General features: G+C 35.9%; 1 protein-coding gene and 1 pseudogene across 1 annotated transcript; both read right to left on the bottom strand.

Moving 5' to 3' along the window:
* Positions 1 to 1,279: 1,279 nt before the first annotated feature.
* On the bottom strand, positions 1,280 to 3,118 carry LOC116113354 (squamosa promoter-binding protein 1-like). The gene is made up of 3 exons (XM_031399501.1): positions 3,058 to 3,118; positions 2,560 to 2,951; positions 1,280 to 1,821 (listed from the first exon to the last, which is right to left on the bottom strand). The coding sequence occupies exons 2-3, from the start codon at positions 2,889 to 2,891 to the stop codon at positions 1,590 to 1,592; spliced, it is 564 nt and encodes a 187-aa protein (XP_031255361.1). The 5' UTR covers positions 2,892 to 2,951; positions 3,058 to 3,118; the 3' UTR covers positions 1,280 to 1,589.
* Positions 3,119 to 7,694: 4,576 nt separating this feature from the next.
* On the bottom strand, positions 7,695 to 8,875 carry LOC116113327 (annotated as a pseudogene).
* Between the last annotated feature and the right edge of the window lie 6,178 nt (positions 8,876 to 15,053).

Here is a 15,053-nt window from a genome sequence, read left to right as displayed (position 1 = left end):
TGCACAGCTATTGGTCATCGTGGAATTATTATGTTATCAACAATCATGTAGACTTTATTTGATTGCCGACTTTAGCTAATATTAGGGAAGGGTTACATTAGCCCCCATGCGTGCCCTCGATTTGCCACTCTTGTGAAGGCAAATCAACGGTACATGGAGAGTCTTATTACCCAGTAAGTGTCACAGGTTTGCCCTTTCATTGCCTTGTGTTAAGGGCTAAACAGTGAAGAAGTTGATGGGGGAAAACAAGTCAAGTGGACATCAGAACTTTGCGGTTGTTCCCTCTCTGAGGAGCAGAAACCTAGTAAAAAGATGTCACGGATAATAGTAGATTGCATTTAGTGGAGTCAATGGCCAATAGGGCCGATACTTTTTCACACTTCCCAGTAACAAAACCAAGCGCAAAATTTCAATAAAAGGGTTGTTGGGGCTTACTTACAGCCCAGGAATGTGGCAAATACTGTGACAAATATAAACAGTGTTGTGTGTTCTTATAAGAGCATGTATGTAATGAAATGCAGACAATGCAACCAAAACAAAAAAAAAATATATCAATGCATTGGTGATGTGAATGACTGATACGGCTGGGCCAGCCAGCCGGTTAAGGTTGGAGAGTTGAAGTTTAGTTACAAGCCATGAAATTATATGGCATTGAACTAGTCATGCCTCCAGTTTGGACTGCAATCTGGACCATAGAAAGCAACTTCACCATACATGGGTCCATCAATAATTAGAGAAAACATTGAATGTCAGGTTGTTGGCATCACCCAGAGCAAATTTTATAAATTGTCATGAAGCAACAAGGACTATATAAGCTGAATAAAATATATTTAAAAGAGAAAATTAATATAGAAGAAAGCCTTAAACAGTAACCTCAAAGACCAAAAGATTGACAGTGGATCCTTTCTGCAAGGAGCAGAACACCCATGTGCAATTTATATATCTCAGGATTTTGAGGGAGACCACAATATTCCACAGCAATCAGCAATAAGACCATGAGTTTTCTTTTGTTTTTCTGCCTTCTTGACAAACAAATAGTGCATTTTCACTCAGCAAAACATAAACCACACAAAATTTACCTGTTAATCAACTCGTGATTCATATGATATGGATAGCTTAAGGCATGAGATAACAGATGTACTAACATAAAACCAGGTAGAATATTTAGCATGAACCTCTCCACAAAGATAATGTTCACTCTTGCATACTAACTTATTCGTGGCTATTCTCCTATACTCAAATGCCAAATACATCTGCTTATACTTCAGCATAATAGCTCTTAAAAGTCAACTCTCAGTCGATAATAGAGTGAGGAATTCACTCAGGAAGAGTCAAGGAAGTACAAGCAATTATAATCTAACTAAATAGCGTAAATGAGTTAATTGGCTAAACCAAATGATAGTATATATACCTAAGGCCGCGATTAGCTAGAAATCCTAACACCACGAAATGAATGTTCTGATTCCAATGGCTTGTATTCAGCTTAAATACTATGAATCTTCAATACGTACACAATGTTTAATAGCACGATCACTGTCATTACATCCCTTGGCTGACAGAAGAGAGAGAGCATCCTCAAGAGTAAACAGTTATCTGATCTGGAAATGTTTGTAAGTGGCATTCTCTTGAATAGCTATTTTGATTCTTCCATTTTCATCAACCTGCCCACAGACCATATCTTTTAACTGAGTGCCTATCCCTTTGCAGCTTGAGCCTTCCCCATTTGAATCAGCTGCATTCTTCCTTCGTCGTTCGTTGTGCCCTGCCAAACGCCTACGACAACTTCTTTTGCTTTCATCAAATTCTGATAGCTCATGGAATCTGCTTCACAGTAATTCCAAATCATAAAAATTAGACGACTAACTAACAAAATAATTAAGTTCGAATGAAGACCGCAATAATAAGGATATGCAACAACCATATGTGAATAGTGGGATCATCCAATAGTTGTCATGCGGTTTCTGATAAGATAAGAAAAATTATCCAATGAAATCTAAAACTAAAAGCTGGTCGGTTGATTCCATCTTTATACTAAACACTAAAAATTTCAACATGCGAAAAGGACAAGTGCACTAAAATCCAAATCAGAACATCATCACCAGATTAAATAAGATATCGCAGAATCACCTGGGAGGATTAAAAGGCACTCTAAAACATATTTGTATATCACTAGAATCACACAATTCAAACATTTGAAGTGCCTATTAAATTCAATAATTCATTATCATAAGCTAATCTTGCAAAGAAACTTTCTTATGTAAAAGTAACGGGAACATAATCATAAACTTTAAGGAAAGAAAAAATGATAATGCTCTACCATATACTTCTTCAACCAAATAAGAAACATAGAAACAATGAACAAACAAGAATTGAAGTGAAAAAGAACACTGATAAACACTGAAAAATGATTAAAAAATAAAATAAATAATTCTGAATAATCCATCAAAACGGACAATTTAGAAGCGACAGCTGTGATATGGAGCTATATTCATAAAATCCAAAGTAAGAAAATCAAATGTGAAAGAAACAAGAAGCGGGTAAAGCAAAGGACTGAGAAACCTGCTACATTGTTGACAAAATCTCTGCATGATCCCAGCCAAAAGCACAACCTGAGCCTTTGCATGAACTTCACACACTTTATGCCTCCTATGATACTGCTTTGCATCACTCAGATCAGCCGTACACTTCTCCACTTGACAATTCCTCCCACTCCCACCTCCACCACCACTTGAACCAGCTTTCTTTACCACGAATCCTTTCTTTTTCCTGCAGCTACTATTATGGCCATCTTCTGCCATATTATTGTACGACTCGCAGTACCCCTCCTCATCAGACTCCCCAGCTTCCCTCTTGACGACTTTTCCCACCTTGTTCTTCCCTTTTGCATCCATAATTCGTTGCAAAAAGTGAAGGACTTAAAAGCGTGGAGTGATGAGCAGAGCGAGAAACGACTACCCACCCAGAGAAATAGAAATAGAAGTAAAAAATAAAAACCAAAGTGGTGGTACAAGAGTAATAACTAATAAGTAAGGGGAAAGGGAACAGAGAGAAAGATACTTGATAAGAGTGAGAGAAGAGGACCACAAGACCATCTTCATTTCTTTCTCATTTTTTCTGTGTCTTGGCTTTTTTGTTGTCTATAGGAAGGTCAGAAAGAAAGAAACGCTAAACAAAATACTTCACTTTATTATTAATTAATTAATTAATAATTTTCATATATGAGAGGGAACGCTGCAGTGTAATGTAAGCTGGGGCGGGGTTCATCGCATCTCGTGAGTGGTGGCCCCTACACCATTGTATTGTAATGACACGCTTGTTGACTGAGACGCTTCTCTTCTTCTCCCCGCGCCACCTGCCGGAGTTTTTATTTTTTCTTCTTTCGAAACCTCTATAATTATATTCTACCAATCAAATTAACCCACCTCTACAGTTTTTCAACCACAGATTTAATAGATCAAGATATGAGTGAAGACTGATTATTAACACATCCTTTTTTATCATTGTTTATTTAACTTAATTTCGAAGTTGTGCTGATGAGTGATGAGACGTCGGCGCAGTGGCTTATGTATGTCAGCTCTTTATGTATAATATCTTTTTTTATCTTATTTTAGATGAAATATTTGTATAAAAGTTATTTTGATAATAAATTTCAAATTATATTAACCAACAATGGCCTGGCTTAGTGGTAAAGCCTTAGGATTAAAGGGTTTGCTCATATGTGGTCTCAAATTCGAATTATATGAAAGGTTGTTAATATTTTGTTGGTCACGGATCGTGAGATTTGCCTTATTTCGAAAGCTTTGTTCAGGATTGTAGGACTAGTCGAGGTGCAACATAAGCTGGTCTGGACATCTTCGATAACTAGAAAAAAAAAAATTCAAATTTTTTGAAATTTAACTTAATTACAAATAAAAGATTTGAAGATATATCTATAACAAATAGAATGAAAAATGTTGGTGATTTGAAAGAGTTTCTTTTTAATAGTAAACTCTAGTGTGTTTTGACTTTTTTTGGTGAGCACTCGTCAGTTTCAGAAATATAATTCTAGCTCCTGCTAGTTTGGAAAATGAGATCCTAGCCCCCTGAGCACTGCTGGTTTCAAAAGTATCATCAATTGAACCTTCAAAATTTTCAATAACTTCATCAATTTAACCTATAAACAATAAATTAATCTCTTAATGTTATTAACAGAATTTAATAAAAACATCATTTCCTTCCAATTTAAACTAAATAATCTAACAATATATTAAAAACAGAAGTTAGGATTGTATTTTTGAAACTAATGGATGTTCACAAAAAAAAAAAAAAAAAAGTCAAATATTAGAGAGTTAACGACTTTTTCCCACCCAAATAATGGCTTAATAACACTTTTCCACTCACATATTTTTCAAATATCACTTTATTATCAAAATTTATATTCCTATGATGAACAGAGAGCAAACATAGTTCAAACTGTTAGGACATTTGAAGAGGGGAGGTCGATGCATCTTTTGGTGGTGGAAAGTTGGATTTTGGTGATTGTGATTGATCATAATTTGATTTGGGAGGGGTGGTTGCATAAACCCTAATCGCTCGATTACCAGCAATTAACAGGGTCGACAAGAGTAGGGTTTGAGGGGTTTTGGTGAGTAATGATCTAGGAAGATAATGGTGGTGGTGTGAGGTCACAATGATACCAGAATCGGAAACGGAATATAAATTTGGATAGAAAAATGATATTTTAAAAATTTGTAGATAGAAAAGTATCATTAAGCTATTATTTGAGAGAGAAACAGTTGTTTACTCAATATTAGAGGGTTAAAGTGCATTTTTAAATTCATGACAAAAAAAGTCAAACACAGGTAGATTCACTTAAAAAACCTTGAAAAATAATTAATTTAGGAGCAAGGACGAACAAATCTCCAGTACTATTATAATGTGTATATCAATCATTAGATTGAAACAATGATGAAAAGAAATGTCATACACCCTAATATAATGTTAATTCTTCAAAACAAATATAATTTTAAAGACAAATCTCCTAACTAAAATCATATATATATATAATTTAAGCATAAGACACACCAATTAAATTCATAACTGATGATAAGGAGTAATAGAAATTGACCCACCGTATTTATAATTTTATATTACAACATGATAAATTCCAGTTGAATGACCCAGCTAACCTCCCATGTGGCCGTATCGTCCTTTGGCGGACATTAGGGTCCAGGAACTTTGCCGTATCCGTATGTTGTGTCAAGTGTAATATGTCATTTAATACCGACTGCAATGAATAATTGTGTCGTGTTTATCAGATGGATTGTTGACAGTGAGGAGATAGTAAAACCTACCTTCTCAGACCTACAAATGGCCCCTGACCCTCTAAAGATGTCCGCCACTACATTCAGCAAGCCACCTAAGATGTACGAGGAGATTGGTTCTAAACCCGAGCTCCCAATCCTACTATGAACTGCACCACCGAAGCTCTTTCTTTTTAGGGCCCCGGCAACTTTTCGACGCCGTCGAGTACCGTTATGACATGGTTCGTGACTCAGGCCGTTAACGTTTCAATGATCAGACCTGGGCGTCGCTTCAGATTCGCGCTAGGTGTGACAAATTCGTAAGGTTACAATGCGAATGGTGGTGGGTTAGAACACGTTCAACATAGGTGGTACTATACATTGTTTTATAACATAAAAAGGCATCAAATTTATTGTCCCAAATTATTAGTTACAACTAAAAGTGACGTAAAAACCTTAGCACAACATAGGAATACCTAATACAGTGTAAAATTTTATTTTCTATCAGCAATGAGTCAACATTATTGTCACCTCATAAATAATACCTTTTTATTACATAATTAGGACATAAAATTTGTACAACAAATAATAAACACGTATAAACTATTCACCCAATTTCGCTAATTCCTAAATCCAAATAATATAATACGAAAAGTCAGCGATCAACTCCAGTATGACCAACTATCAATAATATCCCGACCCCATCCCGGGTCAAACATACTTATAGTTGATTTTAGCATAGTTATTCTTGTATGAAAAAAATATTCCCACATAATCTTAAACTAAATTTAAACATTTGTTAATACCTTAACAAGAGTAAACGTGTTCATATCATAAGGGTAGAATAGATAGGGATTGGGAGCAAGTTACCATACACCGCACCACATAACAAAACTCACGGTAGCGCAGGGGTTCAACCAAACCCCCAAAGGGATTGCGTCAGTGTGCACGAGCTCTATGTGGGGTCTAGTTCAATCGCGAATTTATACTGAGAATCGTAGGAGTGCATTCCTATACCCTCAACACAATGGTTCCATCTTCATTTTATTGATGATGCCCGGCCTTAGCAGCTAATATAGGGAAGGGTTACATTAGTTTTGGCCCCAATTGTCGCTCTACTCTTGAACGATTTGCCCACTCATTGTGAAGGAAATCAACGCGTACATGGAGACAGTAAGTGTCACAGGTTTGCCGTTTCATTGCCTGTGTTAAAGGCTAAACAGTGAAGAGTTGATAGGGGAAAACAAGTAAAGTGACTCAGAACTTTGCGGTTGTTTCTCCCTCTCGAGGAGCAGCAAACCTAGTAAAAGTGATGCATGGATAAGTAGATGTATTTAGTGGAGTGAATGGCCAATAGGGCCATACTTTTTCACACTTCCCAGATACAAAAACCAACGCAAAATTTCAATAAAAGGGTTGTTGGGGCTCACTTACAGCCCAGGAATGTGGCAAATACTGTGACAAATATAAACAGTGTTGTGTGTTCTTATAAGAGCATGTATGTAATGAAATGCAGACAATGCAACCAAAAAAAAAAAAATGTCAATGCATTCTGATTGAATGACTGATACGGCTGGCCAGCCGGTTAGGTTGTCAGTGTGTTGTTGCATCACCCCAGCACAATTTTATAAATTGTCATGGAGCAACAAGACTATATAAGCTGAATAAAATATATTTAAAAGAGAATTAATATAGAAAGCCTAACATATACCTCAAAACCAAAAGATTGGCAGTGGATCCTTCAATGAACAGAATCTCAATACCCATGTGCAATTCATATATCTCAGGATTTTGTGGGAGACCACAATATTCCACAGCAATCACATAAGACATGAGTTTTTCTTTTGTTTTTCTGCCTCCTTGACAAACAAATAGTGCATTTTCACTCAGCAAAACATAAACCCACAAAATTTACCTGTTAATCAACTCGTGATTCATATGATATGGATAGCTTAAGGCATGAGATAATAGATGTACTAACATAAAACCGTAGAATATTTAGCATGAACCTCTCCACAAAGATAATGTTCACTCTGCATACTAACTTATTCGTGGCTATTCTCCTATCTCAAATGCCAAATACATCTGCTTATACTTCAGCATATAGCTCTTAAAAGTCAACTCTCAGTCGATAATAGAGTGGGGAATTCACTCAGGAGAGTCGAAGTACAAGCAATTATAATCTAACTAAATAGCGTAAATGAGTTAATTGGCTAAACCAAATGATAGTATATATACCTAAGGCCGCGATTAGCTAGAAATCCTAACACCACAATGAATGTTCTGATTCCAATGGCTTGTATTCAGCTTAATACTATGAATCTTCAATACGTACACAATGTTTAATAGCACGATCACTGTCATTACATCCCTTGGCTGACAGAAGAGAGAGACATCCTCAAGAGTAAACAGTTATCTGATCTGGAAATGTTTGTAAGTGGCATTCTCTTGAATCCTATTTTGATTCTTCCCTTTTCATCAACCTGCCCACAACCATATCTTTTAACTGAGTGCCTATCCCTTTGCGGCTTGAGCCTTCCCCGTTTGAATCAGCTCCATTCTTCCTTCGTCGTTCGTTGTGTCCTGCCAAACGCCTACGACAACTTCTTTTGCTTTATCAAATTCTGATAGCTCATGGAATCTGCTTCACATAATTCCAAATCATAAAATTAACGACTAACTAACAAATAATTAAGTTCGAATGAAGACCGCAATAATAAGGATATGCAACAACCATATGTGAAGTGGGATCATCCAATATTTGTCATGCGGTTTCTGATAAGATAAGAAAAATTACCAATGAAATCAAAACTAAGCTGGTCGGTTGATTCCATCTTTAACTAACAACTAAAAATTTCAACTTGCGAAAAGGACAAGTGCACTAAAATCCAAATCAGAACAGATCACCAGATTAACAAGATATCCGCAGATCACCTGGGAGGATTAAAAGGCACTCTAAAACTATTTGTATATCACTAGAATCACACAATTCAAACATTTGAAGTGCCTATTAAATTCAATAATTCATTATCATAAGCTAATCTTGCAAAGAAACTTTCTTATGTAAAGTAACGGGAACATAATCATAAACTTTAAGGAAAGAAAAAATGATAATGCTCTACCATATCCTTCTTCAATCAAATAAGAACATAAACATGAACAAACAAGAATTGAAGTGAAAAGAACACTGATAAACACTGAAAAATGATTAAAAAATAAAATAATAATCTGAATAATCCATCAAAACGGACAATTTAGAAGCGACAGCTGTGATATGGAGCTATATTCATAAAATCCAAAGTAAGAAAATCAAATGTGAAAGAAACAAGAAGCGGGTAAAGCAAGGACTGAGAAACCTGCTACATTGTTGACAAAATCTCTGCTTGATCCCAGCCAAAAGCACAACTGAGCCTTTGCATGAACTTCGCACACTTTATGCCTCCTATGATACTGCTTTGCATCGCTCAGATCCCCGTACACTTCTCCGCTTGACAATTCCTCCCACTCCCACCTCCACCACCACTTGAACCAGCTTTCTTTACCACGAATCCTTTCTTTTTCCTGCAGCTACTATTATGGCCATCTTCTGCCATATTATGTACGACTCGCAGTATCCCTCTCATCAACTCCCCAGCTTCCCTTTTGACGACTTTTCTTATGATTGGATTTGGTACTAAAATCAAGAAGATGGGTTTACTTCATCTAAAGAAAATAGGCTGCTTTCTTTTAATTATATAAAACACAAAAGAAAGAGAAAAATTGCTTTCAATTTTATAATCCAACAGGATTCTATAATGTTTTTATCCCGGAATCAAAGTAATAGAAATGTGAAAGCCCTACTCTGTTTGACTGACCAAAACAAGTCTTTACTGAGTCCAAAATATGAACAACTTGCAAGCTGGGAGTTGTGGTTCATCATGTGAACAGTCCATCTTGTCCAGAGAGCCCACTTACATGAAATTTAAGTCAAACAGTGTCATTTAGAGATGCACATACATTGACTAATCACATTTATGTTTTAAAGTATTCGCTGCAATAAAGGGATGTTTGGTTCATGAATGTTAGATTACTGGGAATATTGGATTACTGGAAAGATAGATTACCTTGGAAGATTACTGAGAATTTTTAGGAAAATATGTTTGGTTAGTTGATGGATATATTATATTAATATGTTTGGTTATGAGGAATAAATTGGTGGGTATGTTATTTAAATTACTAAATTGTCTCTTTTTCAAATATTAATATAATATTATTTTTATTATTAATTTTTGAATAATTTTTTTAACCCCCAATATTTCAAATTTAGTTAAAACATCCCCGCTTATATAAAACTTTAATTTATTACGAAATCACCCTCATCTCCTGCCGCCACCGCAAACCACAGTCGGAAGCTCTGAAAGTCCCCGTGAGAAGCTCATCGTGACCAAGAGGCTCCGATATGGTCGTTTCTGGCCATATTGATGGCTAAAAACGGCCATATCAAGCCAGAAATGACCAGATCTATTCTGGCAATTTCCGGCCAAATCGATGGGACTGGCCGTTAACGGCTAGATCCTTGGCCATTAACTGCTAGGGACATGGCCGTTAACGGCCAGATCTGGCTTGATATGGCCGTTTTCGACCATCAATATGGCCGCAAACGGCCATATCAAAGCCTCCCGGAGCCTCCCACCGAATCTCGTTCTTTTTTAGGGACTCCGGCAACTTTTCGACGGCGGTCCGTGGTGGTTGACCGCTGTCGACGGTGGTCGCTGGGTGGCAATGGTGGTGGTGGTTAAGTAGCAGTGGTGGTCTATAAATTGTTTTAAATATAAGGACATTATTGTCCAAAATTTTAGTTAAATAAGGGTAAAATTGAAACAGGATATTAATGTAAATTTATTTTAAAATGAGGGCATTATTGTCCAACAACTTGTATTAATAAGGGTAAAATTGTAACAAAAAAAAGATAACTTGGTAATCTTAAAATATTTAAGAAAATTGGATAATCAGATTACCCTATATTTCCAATAGTAACTACTATTGGTATTTGAAGATTACCAGAATCTATATTACTTGATAACCAAACGTGGTAATCAAGTAATATAAGATGACATTACCCTAATAATCTCACATTACCGTCAACCAAACGCCCCAAAGGGATTTCATTGCACAGCTATTGGTCATTGTGGATTATTATGTTATCAACAATCATGTAGACTTTATTTGATTGCGACTTAGCTAATATTAGGGAAGGGTTACATTAGCCCCCATGCGTGCCCTCGATTGCCACTCTTGTGAAGGAAAATCAACGGTACATGGAGACAGTAAGGTCACAGGTTTGCCGTTTCATTGCCTTGTGTTAAAGGCTAAACAGTGAAGAAGTTGATAGGGGAAAACAAGTAAAGTGGACATCAGAACTTTGCGGTTGGTCCCTCTTGGGGCAGAAACCTAGTAAAAAGATGTCATGGATAATAGTAGATTGTATTTAGTGGGTGAATGGCAATAGGGCCAATACTTTTTCACACTTCCCAGTAACAAAAACAAGCGCAAAATTTCAATAAAAGGGTTGTGGGGCTCACTTACAGCCCAGGAAGTGGCAAATACTGTGACAAAATATAACACGTGTTGTGTGTTCTTATAAGAGCATGTATGTAATGAAATGCAGACAATGCAACCAAAAAAAAAAAAAATGTCAATGCATTGTGATGTGAATGATGATACGGCTGGGCCAGCCGGTTAAGGTTGTCAGGTTGTTGGCATCACCCAGAGCAAATTTTATAAATTGTCATGGAGCAACAAGGACTATATAAGTGAATAAAATATTTAAAAGAGAAAATTATATAGAAGAAAGCCTTAAACAGTAACCTCAAAAACCAAAAGATTGGCAGTGGATCCTTTCTGCAAGGAACAGAATACCCATGTGCAATTCATATATCTCAGGATTTTGTGGGAGACCACAATATTCCACAGCAATCAGCAATAAGACCATGTTTCTTTGTTTTTCTGCCTCCTTGACAAACAAATAGTGCATTTTCACTCAGCAAAACATAAACCACACAAAATTTACCTGTTAATCAACTCGTGATTCATATGATATGGATAGCTTAAGGCATGAGATAATAGATGTACTAACATAAACCAGGTAGAATATTTAGCATGAACCTCCACAAAGATAATGTTCAATCTTGCATATAACTTATTCGTGGCTATCTCCTATACTCAAATGCCAAATACATCTGTTATCTTCAGCATAATAGCTCTTAAAAGTCAACTCTCAGTCGATAATAGAGTGAGGAATTCACTCAGGAAGAGTCAAGGAAGTACAAGCAATATAATCTAACTAAATAGCGTAAATGAGTTAATGGCTAACAAAATGATAGTATATATACTAAGGCCGCGATTAGCTAGAAATCCTAACACCACGAAATGAATGTTCTGATTCAATGGCTTGTATTCAGCTTAATACTATGAATTCAATACGTACAATGTTTAATAGCACGATCACTGTCATTACATCCCTTGGCTGACAGAAGAGAGAGAGCATCCTCAAGAGTAAACAGTTATCTGATCTGGAAATGTTTGGTGGCATTCTCTTGAATAGCTATTTTGATTCTTCCCTTTTCATCAACCTGCCACAGACCATATCTTTAATGAGTGCCTATCCCTTTGCGGCTTGAGCCTTCCCCGTTGAATCAGCTCCATTCTTCCTTCGTCGTTCGTGTGTCTGCCAAACGCCTACGACAACTTCTTTTGTTCATCAATTCTGATAGCTCATGGAATCTGCTCACAGTAATTCCAAATCATAAAAATTAGACGACTAACTAACAAAATAATTAGTTCGAATGAAGACCGCAATAATAAGGATATGCAACAACCATATGTGAATAGTGGGATCATCCAATAGTTGTCATGCGGTTTCGATAAGATAAGAAAAATTATCCAATGAAATCTAAAACTAAAAGCTGGTCGGTTGATCATCTTATACTAAACACTAAAAATTTCAATTGCGAAAAGGACAAGGCACTAAAATCCAATCAGAACATGATCACCAGATTAAACAAGATATCGCAGAATCACCTGGGAGGATTAAAAGGCACTCTAAAAAATATTTGTATATCACTAGACACACAATTCAAACATTTGAAGTGCCTATTAAATTCAATAATTCATTATCATAAGCTAATCTGCAGAAGAAACTTTCTTATGTAAAAGTAAAGGGAACATAATCATAAACTTTAAGGAAAGAAAAAAGATAATGCTCTACCATACTTCTTCAATCAAATAAGAAACATAGAAACAATGAACAAACCAGAATTGAAGTGAAAAAGAACACTGATAAACACTGAAAAAAGATTAAAAAATAAAATAAATAATCTGAATAATCCATCAAAACGGACAATTTAGAAGCGACAGCTGTGATATGGAGCTATATTCATAAAATCAAGTAGAAAATCAAATGTGAAAGAAACAAGAGCGGGTAAAGCAAAGGACTGAGAAACCTGCTACATTGTTGACAAAATCTCTGCTTGATCCCAGCCAAAAGCACACCTGAGCCTTTGCATGAACTTCGCACACTTTATGCCTCCATGATACTGCTTTGCATCGCTCAGATCAGCCGTACACTTCTCCGCTTGACAATTCCTCCCACTCCCACCTCCACACCACTTGAACCAGCTTTCTTTACCACGAATCCTTTCTTTTTCCCGCAGCTACTATTATGGCCATCTTTGCCATATTATTGTACGACTCGCAGTATCCCTCCTCATCAGACTCCCCAGCTTCCCTTTGACGACTTTTCCCACCGTGTCTTCCCTTTTGCATCCATAGTTCGTTGCAAAAAGTGAAGGACTTAAAAGCGTGGAGGTATGCGCAGAGCGAGAAACGACTACCACCCAGAGAAATAGAAATAGAAGTAAAAATAAAAACCAAAGTGGTGGTACAAGAGTAATAACTAATAAGTAAGGGGAAAGGGAACAGAGAGAAAGATATTGATAAGAGTGAGAGAGGAGGACCACAAGACCATCTTCATTTCTTTCTTATTTTTCTGTGTCTTGGCTTTTTTGTTGTCTATAGGAAGGTCAGAAAGAAAGAAACGCTAAACAAAATATTCACTTTATTATTAATTAATTAATAATAATTTTCATATATGAGAGGGAACGCTGCAGTGTAATGTAAGCTGGGGCGGGGTTCATCGATCTCGTGAGTGGTGGCCCCTAACCATTGATTGTAATGACACGCTTGTTGACTGAGACGCTTTCTTCTTCTCCCCGCGCCACCTGCCGGAGTTTTTCTTTTTCTTCTTTCGAAACCTCTATAATTATATCTACCAATCAAATTAACACCTCTACAGTTTTTTCAACCACAGATTAATTGATCAAGATATGACTTTGCGCTATTATTAACACATCCTTTTTTTATCATTCTATTTAATTAATTTCGAACTTGTACTGATGAGACGTCGGCGCAGTGGTTTATGTACATGTGAACTCTTTATGTATAATATCTTTTTTTATCTATTTTAGATGAAATATTTGTATAAAGTTATTTGATAATAAATTTCAAATTTATAACCAACAATGGCCTGGCTTAGTGGTAAAGCCTTGGATTAAAGGGTTTGCTCATAGTGGTCTCAAATTCGAATTATATGAAAGGTTGTTAATATTTTGTTGGTCACGGATTGGAGATTTGCCTTATTTCGAAAGCTTTGTTCAGGATTGTAGGACTAGTCGAGGTGACAACAGCTGGTTGGACATCTTCGATAACTAGAAAAAAAAAAATTCAAATTTTTGAAATAACTTAATTACAAATAAAAGATTTGAAGATATATCTATAACAAATAGAATGAAAAATGTTGGTGATTTGAAAGAGTTTCTTTTTAATAGTAAACTCTAGTGTGTTTTGACTTTTTTTAGTGAGCACCTCGTTAGTTTCAGAAATGTATTCTAGCTCCCGCTAGTTTGGAAAATGCGATCCTAGCCTTGGCACTGTAGTTCACAAATATCATCAATTGAACCTTCAAATCAATAACTTCATCAATTTAACCTATAAACAATAAAATAATCTCTTAATGTTATTAACAGAATTTAATAAAAACATCATTTCCTTCCAATTTAAACTAAATAATCTAACAATATATTAAAAACAGAAGTTAGGATTGTATTTTTGAAACAATGGATGTTCACAAAAAAAAAAAAAAAAAAAGTCAAATATTAGAGAGTTAACGACTTTTTCCACCCAAATAATGGCTTAATAACACTTTTCCACTCACATATTTTTCAAATATCACTTATTATCAAAATTATATTCCTATGATGAACAGAGAGCAAACATAGTCAAACTGTTAGGACATTTGAAGAGGGGAGGTCGATGCATCTTTTGGTGGTGGAAAGTTGGATTTTGTGTGATTGTGATTGATCATAATTTGATTTGGGAGGGGTGGTTGCATAAACCCTAATCGCTCGATTACCAGCAATAACAGGGTCGACAAGAGTAGGGTTTGAGGGGTTTTGGTGAGTATGATCTAGGAGATAATGGTGGTGGTGTGAGGTCACCATGATACCAGAATCGGAAACGGATATAAATTTGGATAGAAAATGATATTTTAAAATTTGTAGATAGAAAAGTATCATTAAGCTATTATTTGAGAGAGAAAAAGTTGTTACTAATATTAGAGGGTTAAAGTGCATTTTTAAATTCATGACAAAAAAAGTCAAACACAGGGAGATTCACTTAAAAAAAACCTTGAAAAATAATTAATTTAGGTTACTCAATATTAAAGGGTTAAAGACA

This window comes from Pistacia vera, unplaced genomic scaffold (genome assembly GCF_008641045.1).
Source record: "Pistacia vera cultivar Batoury unplaced genomic scaffold, PisVer_v2 Contig678, whole genome shotgun sequence".
In the NCBI taxonomy this organism is placed as follows: Eukaryota; Viridiplantae; Streptophyta; class Magnoliopsida; order Sapindales; family Anacardiaceae; genus Pistacia; species Pistacia vera.
The sequence above is the reverse complement of the archived record's forward strand: the minus strand, read 5'-3'. Positions and strand labels throughout refer to the sequence as shown.